A 21,180-nucleotide genomic window follows, 5' to 3' on the forward strand; every position below is an offset into this window, starting at 1 on the left:
GGGCCGAAAACGCTATAAGTAATGTATCGAATATGGTCGATAATAATGGGAGAGAGGGACTGTGGGAGACGGCCAATCTCCCTCTCATTCTCTCTCCCGTTACACCATTGAATGGAAAGAGTTAGAAATGGCCGTCTGCCATGGTCTGCTCTCTCTCATTCCTATCGACCATTTTGACACACGGATCGTGCAGTTCATTCTCTATTGCTGGATATCATCGAATCCTGTTTTCTGATTAGTTGCAGCGCGTCGTACGACGCAAATCGGATGCAGGGTGAATCCAGCATTTGGCTGTTGCTTTATTTTAAAGCGTCTCTACGTCCACAAAACTACATAGCCAATGTCCATGATCCGGTCGGTAATATCCACGATTTTTTGGTTGTATTCTTCACTATATTCACGAATTTCGGTCCATTAGATAGACAGAGACGGACAATCAATCTGTCGGCGCTTGTAATAAGTCTAATTATATACAATTAAGGGGATGCTGGAGTGACGGTCGAAGTTAATCAAGGTCGATATAGTACAGACTTTTTTAAATTTCAAATTCGACAATAGTGACATCTTTCATTCATTTCTTATACTTATTATATTTATATCGTTGTGTCTCGCTCAAACGCATTCATCTGTCCTTGCTTAAAATATATTAACGCCATCTCTTAGAAAGAGATCAACTAAAATACTGCTCGGTTTCATGGCTTTACGTCAATTTTATTCGTAGCATACGAACGAAATTTTTGGCGGCTCTTTTCTCTTATGCCAAAGCTCCTACCTCGTTTCTAAAAGCATAGAATTGTTCTTCAAGGTTTTCCGTAGGCTGCCGGCTACTTATTTTAAACGGGTAAAATCTGAAACTCTTATATGCAGCACATGTTGTGACGAGTTGACTGCAGAAGCCAGTGTGACAAAACTACAATTTTTAATTTTCTTTCATTTTCCGTATTAAATTGTAGCTGGCAGCCTGTGTTATTGTCGATACTTTAATTGTGGAGAAGAACTTTTCAATCCATACACACAATTAAGAGAAAAGAGTCTTTAAAAATTAATGGTAAAACAGGACACTCCAGCATCCGCTCCTTAAGACAAGACAACTTACAGTTTTGTTTATCTGACGTCAGTCATTGTACTGACTATCCTTCTTAATATATATATATATAGTCGGCACGCTTCATATCCTGAGGATTTAGTACAGCAACGAATCACATCTACTTTCGATGATACAATTTTATCGATAGTGTCAGAAAATGTATGTAGTCACATATATAGTTCCCAAACTGAAAATGGATGTACTGGCGGTAGGGTACAGCCGATTTCGACGGTAACAGGAAAAAGGCTGTTTTTCTATAAGGACTCTACATCAACGTGGTGTAGTGCAATTAGTGCAAAAGGCGCCAAAATCTGGCAATCCAGAGTCATTGCGTGTGTATTTTGCCGCGCAAACGTATACATGTATGTATGTACGTATGTACACATTATGCACACACACCCACATATGCATACGTGATCGTTAGATTTTGATTAATGTGAATATTTGTGCGGTAAAGTTGCAATACGTAGAATTTAGAATTATCGATATTTCGCCATAACGAGGTGTCTGTCGTGTGATTTGTAGAAGAGAAATACCGATAATTGGATCATTCGTTCAACTGCGAAAACTTGAAATTCTCTTTCCACACCATTTGATTGTGAACGAGAAACAATTTTTCCAGTTAACTCGGAACGTCATTCGATATTGGAACACTTGGAAAAAAGATCAGTACATCGTTAAAACAGCATATCCTTGATACATTTCGCCGTTGAAAAATAAATGCTCAGTAAGGAATAAACTTTCTTCTTATTGAATTAAAATGTGAGAGTTTGTTATATATTAATGTTTCGCTTGATAATTTTCGATACATACATTTTCCTAAACATTCACACATACTGACAATTTGTCATTTGCTTTCTACATCTATCATTTATAATATTACACTTAGCTATAAAATATTCGTTATTTCAGATTATTGTTATAAAATGATAGAATCCGATCACAGTGAAATTGAGGGAGAAGACATGGATAGACTGCAACTATCATCTACTTCTGTAGATGACACACCAAAAAAAAGGCCAAGAGATTCTGAAGATGAAATAGATTTATCTAAAAAACGGCAATGTTTATTTAATGAACGGTCAGAAATATTAGAGAGTGATAACTCTGAAACTGTTTCAGAGGAAAATAATACAGAGAGATGCCATATGAAACTGGAAAGATATAAATTGTATCGAGAAAATCGTCAAAGTGTACAAGAGGTATCTCTATCTGAATCAGACATGGATGGGAAGAATAAAGAGAAACAAGGAGGTAATTTGAAGCAAGAAAATGAAAGAGAAACTGAGAATAATATTACTTTAAACAAAAATCCTGGGGAAATAAATATAAATTATAACATTAAGGAGGAAATTGTGGAAAGCATGGTAATAATACAATAATACGCAATGTTACTAATGAAATCTGAGGAAATTTATTCTTTTTTTATATCGTGTTTTTTTATCATTCTTACCTATTACGTTTATAAGTATCTTGTCTATGTAATGTCCTTTCTGTCACGTGTACCAAATTTTTTGGGTTTTAGCTATATCTTCTGTCTGATATTTTGTAGCAAATTTAAACTCACCGTTTTGTAATATTGATATTAGCTTGAACATAATAAGATGTTCCGTTTATTCGATAATTTTAATAGCCATACAATAAACAGGTTATTGTGTGATTTTAATTAGTTCTTCTTAATAAAAATAGGATAATTCATTCCAAAAGTCTATTACAAATGCAAGTGTGATGTCTATTCCTGAAAGCAAGAAAGAAACAACAGGAGGCAATGAGGTTAAAGAAGAAAATGGCAAAACGATGACTAGAGAGGAAAATAACAAGGAGGATGAAATGAAAAAACGACATACCGCTAAGAAATGTACTGTCGATACAGAAGTGGTAGACGGACTGGAGCTTTCCGTGGAATGTGCGAGTGATAGGGAAGAATCTAGTTCTGAGAATGAAGATGAAAAAGATGTGAAACCACGACCGAAGACAATAATCGTAAATGCAGAGCCAAATGAGTCGGAATTAGACTGTTCATCAGAAGAAGAAAAGCCTGATTTGCAACAGATAGCCGACACATTGAAGATTAAATCGGAAAAGAGCAGGGAAAAAGCAGCGAAGAAAAAAGGTTCGCGAACAAGTTTTAGTAAATTGAAAACTTCTGGATCAGAGGACAGTCAGAATAACAATTCAGATGAGGATTATAGTCCACGGACGAAGAAGAAAATGACAAAATCTCCAGCTACGAGGAAATCAACCGACAAACATCGCTCGGTCGAATCAAAAAGAGGACGAGGTAAAGATATAAGAAATTCTCACCCAAAAAATACCGAATGTCTAATATCTGATGATGAGGACACAACTGCAGCAGAGAAAGCTAATAAAACGACTACAATTAAGAATGGACTGCAGGGAGAATTATCCAACACGGAATCGTCCAGTAAAGATGAAAGTGATAATAATTCCGAAAAAGAAGAGAGATCTATGAAAAGTGGAAGGGGAAGCCGTGGTAATGATGTAAGTTTCTTTCTAATAGATAGATCCTACAATCAGAAATGGGCAAAATGACTGCTCGAATCTATTTGAAATAGAAAATGTAAAATAGACATTTTTTTTAATGATTTTTCCAAATGGTTTTTTAAAAATTGATTTTTAAGAACGGTTTTTTAAATATTCTTATATTTATTTTGCATGTTTAACTAACATTTGTATTTTTTAATTCTTATTCTTTAATAGCCTTATTTTTTATATTCTTACTATAACTTTTTAATATAATATATCTTATATTTTATATAATATATGTATATATATAAACTTTTATAAAATATGCATTTTTTTATATAATGTACATATAAACCAAAGATTTATACAGGGTGTAACTGAAATAACGTCCACTAATCATACAGTGCTGTGTTTAATAAAAAAAACTAAGTCGAAAGGTCCTCTACCATTTTGCAATTTTCATAATGGTTAAGGAGACATTAATTTCTAAATATTGCTGAATAAATGAGGTCTGTTTCTTATTGCTGCACTCTGAACTGGTGCAATAAGTTGAAGTGAAACAAATATACGTTTATTTCACTTGATCTTATTGCACTGTGTATACCAGTTCAGAAAATGTAGCAATAAAAAACAGACCTATAGATAAAATTGATGTACAAGACAATTTTGAGATATATTTCCGTGTTCTTTGTGAAATATTTTGAAGATTTTTCTTAAAGAACTCTTAAAGAGATATCTTGAAGCAGATAACTATTAATACCAACCTAAATATTTTTAAACCTAATTGTATTTCAAATAGAAAATGGATATTAAATACACCATTTAAATGGAAATGTAAAGTAGTTTTTGAAAAAATATATTTTAAATACAAAATGGGCATTTTGCATTTTGTATTTCCATTTTAAATACATCTATTTCAAATAATGCCCATCTCTGCCTACAATGATACAAACTTGGATGCATTTTTTTACTGTTGTATGAATCAAATTTTCAGAAAGGAGATAAACAGATACAGAGGTTGAAGAAATATTTAAAAGTTGCTGGTGTAAAAGTTCAATCGTACAATCGCATTTGGGCCGATTGTAGGAATAACACTGCAAAAGTTAATCGTCTGAAGGAATTGTTAAAGAAAAACGGCGTTAGTGGTAAACTATCGTTGGAAAAATGTAAACGAGTGAGAGAAAAGAATGAAAAGATGAAGGAGGTATCTGAATTGGATATGTCAAACATTATATCTGAAGGTTAATATTACAGTTTTGTTGTCCATCTATGTTATATTTATTATATAATGAACATATTGCGCGCAACGTTGAATTTGTTTTTATTTCAGGACGAATTACACGTGCACGAAGAAGTATGGATACCGTTAAAAAGACAGTTCCAGACACACCACCGCGATATCGAGAGCATAATACTTTTCGGCGTATTCAAACTGTTGTTGATAGCGATTCAGAATAGAGGGCATAGCATGCTCTCATAATCCATAAATATTGAATATAATGTAATATAAATTTAATATAAATTTAATGGTGAATTCGGCACACATGCCACTGACTCCGCTCTAGTGCTGCCCTGACATGCCCTGCGAGTGCAGACCTACTTTAGTGCTATGCCAAATTGCACTGTCAGAAACGTTAGTGCAACATTTTTTTAACTCGTTCAGTTCATTCGATTTGTCCAAATATAATCAGCACTACACTGAGACAGTGCGCACAAGCCGAATACGTGGCGCCGAAAAAGTTCGCACTCGGTGCGCACTAGTGCAGTCTGCCGAATTCGCTACAAGTATTTAAACATCAGAGAATATGTGCCAACAATTGTGTATATATCGTGTGTGTGCGTGTGTGTACACACGTGCACGCCGTCCTGTCCACGTCTGTGTAGAATGTTTTGTTTTTAAATTTTCATATATCATAAGGTGCGTTCCGTATCGCGCATGATGTGCATGATGCATCCATTGTCCTTATTTAACATTTGGTGAGCAACAAAGATAAACGATGCATTATGCGCATCATGCGAGTAACGGAACGCACCCATAGTTATCATTGTTTCTTACATCATGGGTGTGTTCCCTTTTTACTGGCAGTGCAACCATCATAACGTCACAATAGTGCACTGCCGCAGCCGTTCCAAAATTGCTGTGGCACTGCCAGCACTATTGTAACGTCGTATTTCGGAACGACTTTGCAGTAAACTGGCAGTGTAAACAGACATAGATAAACGTACTAAATTGTCAATAAATTTTGAACGAAAACAACAGCGATAGTTCTTCCGAAGAAGATGAAGTAATTATGGGATCACTAATTCAAGCAGTTTGACCTCGTGTTTAAAACTATATGGACACAGAGTTAATAAATATTCAGATGTGGAATTAAGAGTCATTTTCGATAAAATGAATATAAGTGTATCTTCTGCAATTAAATATAATGTATATATTTTTTTATTTCCTGGATCGAATATTTTGACGCGTTGTGCTTCTTTAAGCGACGCCACATTGCACTGTAATTGCTTCACCTCGAAAGCCGCAGTAGTCGCAGTGGCAATATGGCTATCATTTATGACGTCATTGAGGGAACTAGACGCTGTCGCAGCGCGCTGCGTAGTAATAGCGGAACAATTTTTCAGTACTGCCAGTACTGGCAGTGTATATCGGAACACACCCCATAGTGGCTTAGTTTACACCCTACGTTTAGGCCGCCACCTATACTCTAAATCTAACCTAAACACGACAGGTCGCGACGGTGTAAATACTTATAACCTCGCTTAGGTGAGGGATCTTTTTCAAGATCCCTGACCTCTCTTAGGCTGCACGACCTACCTAGCTTTAACGCATGTAAACGCAGGCAGACGGCCTAAAGGCGTAACGTATACTACTAAGAAACTAATAGATGACTCTATTTCATGTTTTGTAATGTGCAATAAACTGTGTACGTAGAAATGGATTTTATATTATAGGTCTATATTTGGGTAAACGCTCCGTTCGAGACCTGTCTTAGGTAGGGTAAAGGTCAGGGTATAGGTCAGGTCGTTGGGTGTAAACTAGGCCAGTGTGCAGTTATCGATCAATAGTAATTTTCATGTACTGCGTGTTACATCAACAATATTGGTCAATAATGTCATTATATCGAGCTACCTTCTCTAGCAGCCATTACATTTATCAATACGTTGGGCTTTCTTTTCCAACAAGCATTACATTTATAAATAAAATATAATCCATCAACGCGCTCCCCACGCGCACCTGTTAGAGAAGGTAACCTGACATAACTGATCAGTGAACACACGGTACATTGATACACGAAAATACGGAGACATTTTTATTTTCATTGTATTGATTTATTCCCCTACTTAAGATAAGTTGCTGATAGTTTGTATACGAAGATGATTTTGTAATTTGTGTAACACCAGTTTGGTACGAATAATAATTGTGTACATAAATAAGAAAAAAAAACTAAACGTAAAACAAGAAATTCTATCAGATTTATACTATCAAATAATTGAAATGAGTGACACGTTTTGCTTAAATGGAAAAAAATAACATATTTTTAAGTACATATTAGAAATTTATTTGTAGTGTATAATATATAGATGAAAAAAAAAAACAATTTATTTTTCGTCAAATCTACATGCAGCTTCAGCTAATGTTAAAGACAGCAATTGGAAAAAGCAACGAAAAGCCATACTATTCTATTATATCTTTCTTTTCGGTCTATAATATCAAAATGCATTCAACTAAATTACTAAGTAGAAGGGAAAGAAAGCACTCGGTAAGTTATTATATTTCTTGGAAGTAAAAATATGTGACGAATCACTTTGCTCTTTATCAAAACACATCGAGCTAAATATTTTTAAGTTGCTTGTATCCAATAAATGATTGAATTATAATTGATTTGCGCCGTAAAATCTCAAGATGTTGATAAATCGATACTTTTATCATGTTACACAATATTCGTGCGGGACGGAATATAGAGTGCAACTTGCACCAATTACGGTTCAACTTTTTTTTTTTAATTCTATTTATAATTAGTATGGCATATTTATCTTTTATATTCAAGATTTATATTTACTTATACCTGGAAAGATCTAAAATTCTCAAAGGATTTCTTTTTTTTATTATTGAAAATGAGAGATTTTTATAGAATTTTATCGGTACTTGAGGGAAATTTTTGAAATGTTATTTTTAAATTAAAATTCCGTCTCTTTCTAGAAATAGGTATTTGTGTTTCTTTGAGCGTTTTTTTTTTTAAATTATAATGCAAATATAGATTGACAATCTATTAGCGATAAGTATGGCATACACATCCGCATATATTCATGAACATTCTCATGTGTTTGCGAATTTTTATCAAGAAAACCAGCGGAACAAAATAGTTTCATCATACTACTCCCTACTGATATACTTATCTATATTATAGATTTCACGACTCCTAGTTGTAGAAAATAATAAATGTAGTCTCGCGTGAAAAATCCCTATCTTGTACTAATTTACAATATATAATTTGTTGTTTGCATTGCGCTTACACTCCAATTTATTTCAAAGTTATATTAGAAAATTTTTTTATATCTTATCTAGATTTTTGAGTAAAAAATATCTGAAAAGAAATTAGGAATTTTTTTTTGCAAAAAAAGTAAACACTTGCACTTGATATTTCTTACTTATGTTCTCAATGGATTTATAATAGTATTTTTCTTACAAGAAAAACAACATATCGAAAGATGGACTTTTTCTATCTTATTTATCTATTGATTCACTAGTTGAAAAACTTGGTGATGCATTCTTTACTGCAAAACAATTTATCTTTCTTTATCGCCATTCTGCCATTGAGTAGATTTCTCTTACAGCTGTAGCAGCAAAAGCAGACTTGAGTTGCATGAAAATTTAAATTTTTTATAGCTACTCCTTGTTGATCAGCGGCAATCACTATATTACAAGCAGCGCATGTTTTTGCGTATGATTGTTGATAACAAGGAAGACACAGTGGTCGATCGTTTTCGGTAATATATTGTTGCCCAGCCAATGGCATGTCACAGTCCCAGCAACAAAAATGCTTCACGTGATAATTATGTCCCTCTGCAACCGTATATTCCCGTACAAAGATCAACTGCAAAAAACAAAAGTACCACTGTCGAGTAAGTATATAAAATATAATTTTTGAGAATCGTATAATGAAGAATGGTTCACTTACCTCGTCGCAAGCGAAACATCGAGGGATTCCGAGAAACGTAGCCAAATCTCTTCCGCAATACAAGTTATTCTTGTAATAAAAATACACAAGATCCACCAACAATTCGTTGCATACTGAACAAACGAAGCAGCCAGGATGCCAGGATGCGTTATTAGCCTTCTCCGCGATTACAACTACGTCGCCAACGCGAATGTTGTCATGGCATTTTTCGCACTTGTGCATTTTTGTCGAGTCTATCTTTAAACCTTCAATGGCCTCTTGTAGAGAGTCCGTAAGTTGCGTATCACCTCCAACGAGGGTGTGAGGGAACACTTGGTTTTGCAATTGCTCGGAATGTATCACCGACGATTGCAGGACCGAACTACTCAACTCGGCTTGCAACGGATTGGATATATATACATCGATAGGATTTTGCGAATCAGGAGTTTCTATAATTTTTGCCGATAGAACGACATTCGTGGGAATCGTAGATGTGGGATCTGTAGAATTATGTTTGCTCGATAATGTGTGTGGATCTCGTATAGTGCTTTCCGTAATGGAAGTCGCTTGAAATGTATCCGTCGGGAACGGATCGTTATTTGCGGTTTTGTTATTCGACAGCAAATCGCATCGCGACTTTCGTTCGTTTCCTTTGATACTATCAGGTACAATAGTCGAGTCAACTGCTTGAGAGTGAGAGACTTTATTGAACATTTTTCTATCTACTTCTGCTTCGTAAGGATCAGTGCTCCTTACTTTTGCCTTTTCTGCGAGGTTTGCCGCAGGGAGTAAATTCATAGCAGCGATAACAGGTAGTGTTGTCCCTACAGGCTTGTCAACATGCAGAATACAAGCAGGATTGTTATTTTCCTCAACTCCACCATCACGTGGACGTAATACGTCATCACTTACTGTGTCTAACGGTCGGGAGAATTTAGACACAGCGTACGTTGCTGGATTCTTCGCGACGTTATTATACTTGTCGGCAAGTTTCTCCCTTATAAATGTCAATCCCTTCTCGTCCAATGTGCTTCCGATAATATCATTGGCATGTATAGCACTGGGTGAAAGAAGCGCGTCCGCAAACATGGATTCCGCGGAGAAAACTGTCTCATCACTAATAGCTTCTCCACCATGTGCTGCGATGCATATGGTGGTATCGACGTGATTCAACGTTTCTCCGTGTCGCTCGAAAGCATTTCCTCCGTAAGGTACGTAATTTCGACAAGTATGCTTTTCACGAGCAGATACGATTTCTTGCTCAGCGAGATGTGTGAAAATCGAAGAATTAACTATCTTGTCATCTACTGCAGCGTTTTTTTCATCTACCTGCAATGTGGTATCACGTTGAAGGTTTTCATAAATCAATTTCCCTTCGATTGGTTGCGATCTCGCAATGTTGCTACCGGCGGACACATTATCCAATGTACAATTGTACTCTTCTGTACTCCTCATTAAGACCTCATTGTTATTTATGGCTGTAGCAGCGGCTTGTTTATTTTGACGAGCATCACACAGGTGCCTCGCATACGGACCTTTCATGGCGAAGCTACTCGGTGTACGTAATTGAACACCAGTGGAAAGTATATAAGATTTATGTTGTGGACTGCTGCACTTTTGCATATCAGTTGCATTGACAGGTGTCATTAGAGAACGGTCGAATGGACGGGCACCGAACATCTGTGAAAATAATAATATCTCTATATTATATAAAACAAAATGTGCGCTATTTATTATACGAAAATAAATTTTGTTTAAAAATTCACTTTAAGCAAGCCTTTGATATAAATCGTATAAATATCTACGATACTTGTACCATCTTACAAATCTGCAACTATAACAATAATTAATGTATAATCAAGTCGCCATTACTTACTTTCGTCACTTTGCCTTGTCCTACATATTTCTTTATGTTTTCCAAATATTTTTCAAATTGTTTCTGCTCTTGCTCGCTAAGTTGATCACAAACTTTATAATCGATATCGTGAAGCGGTAGTTGTTTCTGCAACAACTGCCTTCTCAAAACGGCACCAACTGATCCTTTAATTGGCAATTTCTCCGTGGGCAAAGTTTTCATGTAATCCACAGCAAGTTCTTTAGTTGTATCCGGCGGCACCCACTCGAATGTAGTTTCATCATCGTTTTGTTTCTTATCGTTTACTTGCAATCCTAAAGATCAATTTTTCTAATATAAATACGCGCGCGCGTACACACACGTACAAAATACTTACGCATGGACTTCTTTTTAAATTTTCCGCTTGATCCAAATAGTAGATCAAATTGTGGGAATTGATCGTCATCGACATCGTGATCGTCTCGACCACATTTACAATTCTTGCAAATTTTTCTCCAGAAATGGAGATCAAGACCAGGACACATTGAATTACAGTTTGTGCATGGTGCACCAGCTCCAGCTTCATGCGCTAAACGTGGCTGAGCAAACGTAAGACAATCAATTGATGACTTTCAATCTTAATTTTGTATAGGTATCTACGTTACATTCCTTTTCCATCTCCTGAATCAAATTAAATCAAATTACATGTTGAAATTAAATGTACCTTTTGCTTACGATTTTCTAGTTCCACCAGCCACTTTGGGCGATTTGTCGGTTCTACCTCCATCCTCCAGCATGAAGAATACGTATTTCGTTGAGCATCAGACTTGTATCTTCAATGCAAACTTATCTTGTGTGGTCACTTGATATACACATACAACACACAAATGTGCATGAATCATCAAAGCGACTATTTGCACTAATACTCGGAGGTATTCGAGGTATAAACTGTCTCTTCCTTTCAAAAGCTATGTGGGTACACACACACACATATATTTGGGTGCGTACACTGTCAAGCAAGCATCAGGGCAGCATACGCTGGCATTTACACGCACACACACCAGTTTTCACTCCCCTCTACTGCGTTATTCCGGCCCCGCCGCGAAGTGGGGATACTCGTTAAAGACTAAACGAAGATATACTTACTGACGAGCACTACGGCCACTGTGAGCATTACGAGCATTACAAGTGGGACCAAGTGGCACTTTGCGTTTCGTTATATGTACATATGTTGATTTGCACGTTTGAATGCTTTATGAATCTTAATAATATAACAAAGATAATGAAAATAAATTCTTCTGAAATCCTTATTTTCTGTACACACAAATAAATATTGTTCATTTGTCACAAACATGTAACTATTTCTATAAGGTTTCATTGACTTGTGTAATGATACGAATATCTGTTAATGTAATCATTGAAGAATTCAAAGGAAAGGAATCAGAAGGAAATGTTAACTGCGTTTACACGCAAGTTTTATATTATACATATAATATATATATATATATATATATATGTGTGTGTGTGTGTGTATATATATATATATATATACCTATATTTTTTTTAGAACACGTACATTAAATTATATCAAGAGAGTAAAAAATATATCTCTTAAACGTGTGTCTTGTACAGTTATATGTTAACATTTTCATACTTGAAAAGCCACGTCAAATTCCTCTTGCGATATCTGTAATTAAGTAGAAACATTACATAAAAGTACAAAAGTAGAGAAAGTAGAACGACTGGGGCTTATTTTTTTAACACAGAAACTTATTTTTATAACACAGGAAAAACATGTTACCTTCTTTTTCTTAAATTTTTTTATTAATGCTATATCTTTCGCTAATTGTTCAACATCCTCCTCGTTTATTCGTTTTCTCTTCTTTTTATTAGAAATTGTTAAAAATTGTTGTTGTTTCAATTCCTTCCTTTCCTTCCGTTTACTTCGTTTCTCTCGTCTCTCGAGTTTTCTCTTTTTGGTTTCAGACCAGGATTCCGCTCGTTTTTGTTTACATCTTTTCTGATTATTTGTCCAAACACCAGTGCTCCAATACTCGTTTAATCTTTTAATTCTGCGCAATTCACGTTGTTTGTGTACATAAGGTATCGTGTTTACATCAATTTCAGGACCAACGAAAGACGATAAATTCTTCCCTTTGAGCTCCGGCATTTTTGGCATTCTCAAAAGACCGAAACCCATCGCCAATTTTCCCAAATCCACATCTTTTAACTGAAGAATTAAATTACATTCGTGTTTATTATATGCCTGCACGTATGAAACAAAGGCACGATTGGCTTTATCAAACATAAATCGATCCCTTTGTTGCATCCGCCTCATGCACTGTAAGCATTCATCAACAGTCTCCTCGTTTAATTCTCTTTCCATCTGACGCAGCTCGACTTTTTGGTTTCTTTTAATGAAATCTACATATGCACTCTCTGTTTCTAGAAGAAATAGCAATGCGTTTCCTTCATTACCGATTCTCGCAGTTCTACCACATCTATACGAGAAAAAATAATAATTTAGAGAATAAATCTTTAAAATATTGATATATCTCTCTGTTTCCATGTATGTAATGTAACGCCTATTATGTTACCTGTGTACGAAACTGCTGGCTGTACTGGGAGGATCGTATTGTAACACCCAGTCTATTTCCGATATATCGATGCCACGAGCCATTACATCTGTGCATATTAAAATGCCATTTTCAGCATATCGAAATTTATCGAACACTTTATATCTCTTACTTTTCATTTTACCGTGTAAGGCAAGTACGTTTATCGATGGTAATAATCTGCAAATATGCATGCGTCTATATACATATGTGTGTGTGTGTGTGTGTGTGTGTATGCGCGCGCGTTATGTAAAACGCGTGTATTTATTAACATAATATAACTATTTATATTAGGGATGCCCCGAATGGTAAAATTACCGGATATCCGGTAGGAAAATAACCAGATATTGGAGATTTTCCAGACATCCGTTACAAATTCTCCAAAATTAAAAAAAGAAGCACATGATTGTGGAACTGTGGAACAGGATTGTTTGCAATACAGTTTCAACATTGCTAAATATTCAAAGTTTAAGTTTACAAATTTTTATGACATTAACAAATTTTTTATGACAGATAATAATATTTCAGCATTTTTCAGTGACAATCTATTTCGATTATCGGTATAAACCACCATAGCTGTGCAAAAGCCATAAACTGTGCAACAAGTTCAGCTGAAAAGAAAAGAATTCTGCCATCAATGACGCAAATTTTCAATTTTAAATTTCAGCTGGATGTATTACCGGATACTAATGCTATCGATCGGATAGTGAAAAAGTACCGGATACTGAATATTTCCTGGATATCCGGTGCATCCCTAAATACAAAGAATATTTTGATTTAAAACGTTACGTACGTGGGTGTGTCAGAAATTACGTTCAGATAACTCTAGGTTATAGTTTACGTGTACATCAAGAGTTATCTGGGTATATAATTCTTGAACGCACCTCATTATACTTTCGACAGAAGAGAAAATTAGAAAAAAATTGATTTCTTAAAAAAGTAAATGTGATGTAAAATGAAATATGTCGTGCATATGAAACTTAGTAGCAAATGTAAAATATTTTGTTTAATATTTAATAGTTTTCAATTATGCCCCCTTACGTCTGTATAACTCGACTGAAATAATCCACACACGCACAGGTAGGTAAAAATATCATATACTTTGTTTTAAATCCTACTGAACGTATAAAATCTATCATTACTGGCAACTTATATTCAGGTTGAACAATTGTAAAACTATTTTTTAAATTTACAGGCGTGGAAACATTAGACTTTTCTTTCACAACAATTAATGCTGGATTTCTTAGTCCCGCTCTGATCAATTGCTGCAGCTCTTTCGTCTGTGTTGCAGAAAATAATCCTGTTCTTCGAAGACGTGGCAAATAGCTTAAAATAATATCTAAAGTCGCCGAGAATCCCAAGTCTAATAATCTATCTGCCTCATCTAATACAAGAAATTCCTAGAAGAATAAGAGTAGACCTAGTTAATAATTCGGGACTCTGTGTTGTATAAATGATATTATATTAGGTTGGTCAGAAAGTTTGCGCCATTTTTTTTCAGCACAAAATTATATTTGAAATATCTTGGTCAAAAATAAATGAAATTTAAATTTAAAGAAAACAGTTTTGAAGCTTGAAATTTCTACTTTTGAAAGGTTACTAGGTTTTTGGAATTTCTGTGAGTTTGATCATTTTTACATACAGAAAACTATGAGCTGAAAAAAATGGAAAATTTTCTTCTAACTTTGGGTCTATCATTTGCCAAAAAAAAATTTGCGAAAATTTTCGGCTTTCCATCCAAGTGAAAGCTTAAAGTTTTTTCCTACAAAATCGTTTTTTTAAAATATTCCTAAGACTTTTTTTTACCGAGTTATCGCGAATTAAATAAAAGGAGCATTTTGACTTTGTTCTATTGAAAGGTATAACAACAACAAATATATTGTATGTATAATTTTGAGCTAAAAAAAAAAACAGCATGAACTTTCTGACCAATCCAATAACAAGAAGATAAGATACGTACCAAAGATTTTATATATAGGCCCAAATTGATGTAATTAGACAGGATATCTTTCAATCTACCAGGTGTGGCAACAATAATATTTGCTCCTTTCTTTAACTTTTCTGCATCTTTCTGAAGCGTCACACCACCAACCAGTAATACTTGCTTTAACGATGGAATTCTTTTTAAGAACTCTTCTAGAATTTCACTAATTTGTATAGCCAATTCTCTTGTAGGGCTGACTATTATCGCTCCCACTTCCATAATCTTCCATTTTTCATTTCGTTTCTATGCACACATAAAAAAAATACACATATGCTTACTTTATATGTAATTACAATTAACAATTATATAAATCTTTAGAATAGCATATACAAATCGTTTTGCTAAATTCTACTAAATTTGCCAAAAGGAAGAATAAATTAAAACACTTTATATTGAAATTAGCTTCTATTTTTAAGTATATCTAAATCAATTAAGTCTTTCACTTAATCTGCTATATCTTAAGAAACAAGTCATTTTTTTTAACGTTTAGGAAGATAAATGCACATAATGAAAGATTACTTGTAACATCTCCAATAGAGGAATAAGAAAAGCGAGTGTCTTGCCACTGCCTGTAACTGCTTCTGCCGCAACATCTTTACCATTTAATAATAAAGGTATACAAGCTACCTATATGTAAATACAACAATAGATATATGTAAACGAGTATATAATCTTTTGCAATAGTCACATACATTTCCAACATGTTTTCATTTAATCATATTGAAAAATCCCAACTGCTCGAGTGTTTCCAATACAGAATCACTCAGTCGCACATTTAACTCCTCCCACTTCTGTGTTTTCATTACGATTGTCTTCTTTTTCTTTTTACTCCTTATTTATTCCAAAAAAAACATTCAAACAATTTCTTCTATTTTTGTAAAAATTATGTCAATGGCCCTATTTAGGCGGCCCGCACGGCCCGCACCACTGAATGCAATACAGCTGAAACGTGCACTGAGTTGACTGAGTGCCAGAAATACCAAAATGCGTGTCGAGAGAATAAAGGCCGCAACACAAACTTTTGCATAACGCATAATGCATAAGCGAATCAACTAATCAGAAGCTTTCCTTTCCTCTCATTCCATGGAAAAGAAGAATTTCGATTGGTTGATTCCATTATGCACTATGTATTATGCATTATGCAAGAGTGTGTGCTGCGGCCATTAAAATATCTCGTGCCTGTACTTAGTGGGCACTACCCCGGATCTACAATAGGTGTTTTAAGCCTTAAGCCGTAAGAAATTGACCAATAACAGTCGAATCCGAGAAGAATAAGCGACTGTGATTCGTCCATTTCTTATGGTTTAAGGCTTAAAACCCTATTGTAGATCCGGACCTACGCGTACGCGAGTGTCGTGCGGTCGAATGAACACGTGAAGGCCCGTCTACAATACACGGAGTAAGAAGTAAGAGTAAGAAATTGACCAATCACAGTCGAATGTGAGAAGAATAATCGACTGTGATTGGTCAATTTCTTACTCTTACTTCTTACTCCGTGTATTGTAGACGGGCCTTTACACTAGCCAAGTGCGCATTGGCACTGCCAATCGAACACGCTATTAGAAAGAGACGCTTGCAATCATTGAACACACCGACGACATATATACATAACCAAGCATTCTGTCCGTAGCTTGAAGCCGGAAATTGACAGTTTATGTGGTGTTTAGGACCCGTGGTGTCTCTTTCTATTTTGATGAGAGCAGTGCGAGAGAGTGAAATAGCACGGGTCCTAAAACACTACATAAACTGTCAATTTCCGGCTTCAATCCCTATCACTGAATAACATGGGAATGCTTGGGCTGTGTGTGTGCCTGCGTGCGTGCGTGCGTGCGCGCCGTTGACGCACACCCTGCACACCATGTTATCCCTTCCACCATGGGGTAGCCCTTAAATCGAGCCGTGTAAACGTAGTAAACGACGCAGTCAATTACGAAAGAAATTAAGAGAGAAGGGGGAAGAGGAGAGGGAGGGAGAGAGAAGGAATGAAAGGCTCGAAGAAAGATGCGCCAGAAAATTGGTTTTTAACGTATTGATTTTATTTTGATGTTTTTCTTCTTTTTTTAAATCTCTTTAATATAAAATCTGTTTAACGATGCCACACATTCAACTATCTCTCTCAGGCAAAAGTTGTTTTTGCTTCCTTCCATTTATATACACGATTAGGTCTAAGGCCGTAGTTGTTTAACTTTCTTTTCCCAATCGGTATCGAGCGTGGACGAAAAATTCATCTGAACGGAGCCTTTTACAAGGGGAATCTGAGATTAGTGATTGAGATTAGGGAAGAAAAAATCAGATATATTTTGCACCCTTCTACTCGACTCAACATCAAGTGTCTCGTGTCATCAAGTTCCTATAGATCGTTTGATATATACACACACACACACACACACACACACACATATATATATATATGTGTGTGTGTGTATATATATCTAGCTCGGAATAAAACAATCTGTTTTGTTCTAGTCTCTTCCCATTTTTTTTATCCTGCCCCCCTCCTTATTTCGACGCATCTGTACAACGGCACGCGCAAACGAAAATGTTTTCACACATCGCATACGCATACTTATTACTTCTTACTTCTTACTCTACACGTGATCACGCGACAAATATCAAGTTATCCTTTCAAATCTAATCGATCGAGCGAGTACGGCGCAACCTCTTTATTCTGTGTCGCACATCTTCAAACGGAACAAAGAGTCTGCCATAGCAGAGTTTACGCATATGTAGTTCAAATGATGAGATACGATGCCGATGTTCTTTTTACATCTAATCTCATCCCTTGTCTTAATTGGCAGTATACGCTACGTTCAGATAGATTTCCAAGTCCATGGTATCAAGCATTCGCACGTTTTCACTCGTCGACAAGAGGTACATAATTGGGCGAAGAATTCGTCATTCGAGAAATCGCATTACTTCACTAATTACAAATCTCTGCCAAGTATGGCTAAAATTACTAACGGATGTATCATGACACGCGTCGCGTATGATGAAGTAATAACTGTTGAATATAAGAAATGATGAAGCTTCGCCACGTTTTCTGTCCTACATCTCGCACACGTACATACATACATACGTATGCAGAGGCCAATCTTTAGTAATCTGAAGCTACCGACAAAGCTAATAATATCGAGCTTTTCTCTTTTTTTTTTCTTTTTTTCTTTTTTAAGCTTCTGCAACAACGTGCTTCTCTCGTTATTAGATTTCGCGTCTGTTATCGCGTATCGTTATGAAACGAGAAGAAAGAGAAACAAATCGAAAGTACCGAACCATTGGCGAACAGTAGGTGTAGCAATACGAGATGTAGAGTTTACTATTGAAACCAATTGTTAAAACTTGGCGAGTAAACTCGACTGTGAAAACGTGCAAATTATATACCTCTCGAATGTCTGCTGTTCGCACCGTTAACGTTAGCACGATTTGTCAGTATGCAAATGTGTTGTATCTCGCATACTCGATGTAATCTTTCGCGTTCAAAGAAATCCTGCGCGTATCAACGTCTCGTAACAAAACTCATTATCAACAAATCGCAGAATCGCAGAATCGCAGAATCGCAGAATCGCATATCTCGCTAGCGTTTTACCCTGCAAACCGTACTCCAGTTTTGTTAGTTATCGCTTGCTTCATTCAAATCTAACTCCGAAAGAGTGTGACCGTCCTATCCTCTTTTCTCCGAGTTCTTCCTTAATGAATGGAATCGACGCGCAGTCACGGGCAGAGAAATATGCCACGTGCACTTCCATATACCTTATTCTCTCTCTCTCTCGTGTAATTTCAATAATCGGTCTCGATTAAAAACAATGAATGGGGGAGGGGGGAGGGGAAAGCCAGAGAAAGGGAAAGGGAGAAAGTATTCGCTCGCGCGCGTGATCAATCTTGTTTTTCCACCGAGTTGTTACTTGATATTACAATGTAACGCAAGCTATGTTGTTGTATGTATGAGAAAATTAAAACTGCTGAATTTTTAAAATACGTCTATTAAACGCGAGCGGCGTATATTTTCTGCACACACATTGAGCACTACTCGATAAAATGCACGATCCAAAAAGATCATTAAATCTTTCTCCGGTACACATGCTAATCCGATAAAAGTCAACTCGTGGAATTTTGCGAAATTGCACAATGATAAACTATCATTTTACAATTTTAAAACTTGATTAAAATAATCAAGAAGATTTTTTACGGGACTCGATAATACCATTCAGGCCATAGGTCATTCAACGGTCGACCTACATTTGAAATAACAAGTTACCTTCAAGATGGTCAACGCTCTCTCTCTCTCTCTCTCCAATTATTTAGAATCATCATTTATAGTACCATACGGGATATCATTGATTCGTGGCTGAAAATATATAATCGGCCTCTCTTCCCTCCCATTGTAACCGGTAGTAAGTGTGTATGCGAGAGATATATATAATTTCAAACTGCTCATCAACGCAGAAAGTTGACGATTGATGCTTATTTATATCGATTAGTACATAATTTATATCGATTAGCGATCGATAAATCGAGAATGCGTAATTAAAGCGAGCGGCTCTTCGAGAAAGTTCCAACAATTGACACGCCATCATGAAAGTAACTCAATTTTGAAAGTCTTATCCTACCTTTTCAGAATACTATCGCTCTTCCTTTTCTTCCTTTAATTTATGCTGCAGCTACTGATTGTGCGGTAAAATGACGGGTATAGTCTGCTGCGCACCCGGAGGTGGCTGCGGTGGCAGGTATTGCATGTGTTGTGGTGGAATTGACGGTATATGAGATGGAATTATAGGGCACATAATCGGATAGCTCGGCGCGTGTCCTTGCGGTGGAGGTTGCGGATATGTAGGCTGTGGAGTACCAGGTGGATTATAAGCGCCCGGTGTATGTGGTTGATTCGGATTGGCTGGGGACGGCGTTTGGCTAGGTGGCTGCTGAGCTACATGAGGATGCGGATGAGTGTGCGGGCCCATATATTGTATGCCGGGGGCTTGCGGCCCTTGCGAGTCATGGTGATGATGGTACGGAGTGGCCATATGAGGTGGCGGCGGTGCCTGGACCATTCGTACCATTTGTTGATACGCCGGTTGTCCTGGATAAGGCACCTGGAATGGATGTATAGCTGGCGCCAACAACGGCTGTCCCGTTGCTGCAGCCACTTGCATCTGAGACGCTATGTCTGGCGCACGATGCTGCATCATAGGTACTGTAAAAATCATACAAAAATATATATATATATATATTCTTTTATGTTTGTGCGTGCGTGCGTGTATAATTATGCCAATCGGCAGAAATAGCAAGAGAAAAAAACTACAACTGATCTTAAAATAACTTGGAGGAAGCAATTTCAAATTTGTTAAATGTAATTTGTTTTCATATTATCACGAACGCACAAAAAAACTGGAGATACAAATGTATCGTGTAAAATTCGTCCAAGGAATACTAACCCTTCCGGAACCTTGCCACTTGTTGAGTAGGTGGTTGACTGAAAGCTGTCGGCGTTACATATGCCGGCATAACAACGGTCGCGGGCATAGTCGCCCCTGTATACTGAGGAGTTTGCGGTGTATGCGGCCGACTAGGCGTCGGTGTGCTAGGTGAGCGCTACACATTGTAAAAATATAAATCATATTGTTTCCATTCCAGGGAACCTTATTCTTGAAAAAAAAAAAGAAAAGTATACCAAAAACTAGGAACATACTATAATATACGTTACATATAATATAATATTTCCCTAGTTTTTCGTGTGTATGTATATATATATATTTCTTTTCAACAATAAGGGCCTAGTTCAACTTTTCACAACTAATAATATACATTACTTACCGGCGTGAATGGTTTGGCATTTGGATTGAATTCTTTAGCGTTTGGATTTAAAGTAGATTTCTTAAAAGCAGTAGTTATCTTATCAACCGCGGGTTCCGATGGAGATTGTTGCACTGTCGAAGTATTCTGAGGAGTTTGAGCTGGTTGTGGTGGTGGTGGTGGTTGTTGTTGTTGTTGTTGTTGTTGTTGTTGTTGTTGTTGTTTTT

General features: G+C 36.3%; 4 protein-coding genes across 9 annotated transcripts in view; 1 reads left to right on the forward strand and 3 right to left on the reverse strand.

Moving 5' to 3' along the window:
- Positions 1-1,343: 1,343 nt before the first annotated feature.
- On the forward strand, positions 1,344-5,524 carry LOC108761409 (HIRA-interacting protein 3). Of its 4 annotated transcripts, XM_018507920.1 has the most exons (6): positions 1,344-1,449; positions 1,613-1,814; positions 2,000-2,454; positions 2,777-3,589; positions 4,569-4,815; positions 4,905-5,524. In XM_018507920.1, exons 2-6 carry the CDS (start codon positions 1,808-1,810, stop codon positions 5,030-5,032), a joined length of 1,650 nt encoding a protein of 549 aa, XP_018363422.1. In that variant the 5' UTR covers positions 1,344-1,449; positions 1,613-1,807; the 3' UTR covers positions 5,033-5,524. The 4 variants fall into 4 exon arrangements, with proteins under 4 accessions (XP_018363422.1, XP_018363423.1, XP_018363424.1 ...); XM_018507921.1 differs by lacking the exon at positions 1,613-1,814 and having other exon boundaries at positions 1,344-1,453; XM_018507922.1 differs by lacking the exon at positions 1,613-1,814.
- Positions 5,525-8,197: 2,673 nt separating this feature from the next.
- Tes (testin LIM domain protein) lies at positions 8,198-11,892 on the reverse strand. 2 transcript variants are annotated; one of them, XM_018507912.1, is made up of 6 exons: positions 11,295-11,892; positions 10,968-11,169; positions 10,613-10,905; positions 9,273-10,416; positions 8,758-9,236; positions 8,198-8,673 (listed from the first exon to the last, which is right to left on the reverse strand). In XM_018507912.1, exons 1-6 carry the CDS (start codon positions 11,355-11,357, stop codon positions 8,323-8,325), a joined length of 2,532 nt encoding a protein of 843 aa, XP_018363414.1. In that variant the 5' UTR covers positions 11,358-11,892; the 3' UTR covers positions 8,198-8,322. The 2 variants fall into 2 exon arrangements, with proteins under 2 accessions (XP_018363414.1, XP_018363413.1); XM_018507911.1 differs by having other exon boundaries at positions 8,199-8,673; positions 8,758-10,416.
- A 253-nt stretch (positions 11,893-12,145) lies between these two features.
- Positions 12,146-16,127, reverse strand: LOC108761408 (probable ATP-dependent RNA helicase DDX55 homolog). Its single transcript, XM_018507917.1, has 7 exons — positions 15,881-16,127; positions 15,689-15,797; positions 15,146-15,412; positions 14,227-14,585; positions 13,168-13,365; positions 12,372-13,071; positions 12,146-12,257 (listed from the first exon to the last, which is right to left on the reverse strand). The coding sequence occupies exons 1-7, from the start codon at positions 15,970-15,972 to the stop codon at positions 12,219-12,221; spliced, it is 1,764 nt and encodes a 587-aa protein (XP_018363419.1). The 5' UTR covers positions 15,973-16,127; the 3' UTR covers positions 12,146-12,218.
- Positions 16,128-17,314: 1,187 nt separating this feature from the next.
- LOC108761404 (ataxin-2 homolog) overlaps positions 17,315-21,180 on the reverse strand; it is a 7,560-nt gene continuing 3,694 nt past the window's right edge. For both annotated transcript variants that reach the window (XM_018507908.1, XM_018507910.1), the window contains 3 exons: positions 20,975-21,151; positions 20,596-20,752; positions 17,315-20,354 (listed from right to left, as the gene is read on the reverse strand). In XM_018507908.1, the coding sequence (XP_018363410.1) occupies positions 19,825-20,354; positions 20,596-20,752; positions 20,975-21,151 (864 nt within the window). In that variant the 3' untranslated portion in view covers positions 17,315-19,824. The remainder of the gene's footprint in view (positions 20,355-20,595; positions 20,753-20,974; positions 21,152-21,180) is intronic.

The sequence above is a fragment of the Trachymyrmex cornetzi genome, unplaced genomic scaffold (genome assembly GCF_001594075.2).
Source record: "Trachymyrmex cornetzi isolate Tcor2-1 unplaced genomic scaffold, Tcor1.1 scaffold248, whole genome shotgun sequence".
NCBI classification, from domain to species: domain Eukaryota; kingdom Metazoa; phylum Arthropoda; class Insecta; order Hymenoptera; family Formicidae; genus Trachymyrmex; species Trachymyrmex cornetzi.

Bases quoted from the DNA above. Each gene is read 5' to 3' on its own strand.
- LOC108761409 (XM_018507920.1), top strand. The intron at 3,590-4,568 runs GTAAGTTTCTTT...TCAAATTTTCAG, and splicing joins GGGGAAGCCGTGGTAATGAT to AAAGGAGATAAACAGATACA. The intron at 4,816-4,904 runs GTTAATATTACA...TTTTTATTTCAG, and splicing joins GTCAAACATTATATCTGAAG to GACGAATTACACGTGCACGA.
- Tes (XM_018507911.1), bottom strand. From the start codon at position 11,357: ATGGAGGTAGAACCGACAAATCGCCCAAAGTGGCTGGTGGAACTAGAA. The intron at 11,170-11,294 runs GTACATTTAATT...ACGTTTGCTCAG, and splicing joins TAGAAAATCGTAAGCAAAAG to CCACGTTTAGCGCATGAAGC. The intron at 10,417-10,612 runs GTAAGTAATGGC...TTATTTTCACAG, and splicing joins GACAAGGCAAAGTGACGAAA to ATGTTCGGTGCCCGTCCATT.
- LOC108761408 (XM_018507917.1), bottom strand. From the start codon at position 15,972: ATGAAAACACAGAAGTGGGAGGAGTTAAATGTGCGACTGAGTGATTCT. The intron at 13,366-14,226 runs GTAAGGGGGCAT...GCATATTTGCAG, and splicing joins TTCAGTCGAGTTATACAGAC to ATTATTACCATCGATAAACG. The intron at 13,072-13,167 runs GTAACATAATAG...TTTCTCGTATAG, and splicing joins GCCAGCAGTTTCGTACACAG to ATGTGGTAGAACTGCGAGAA.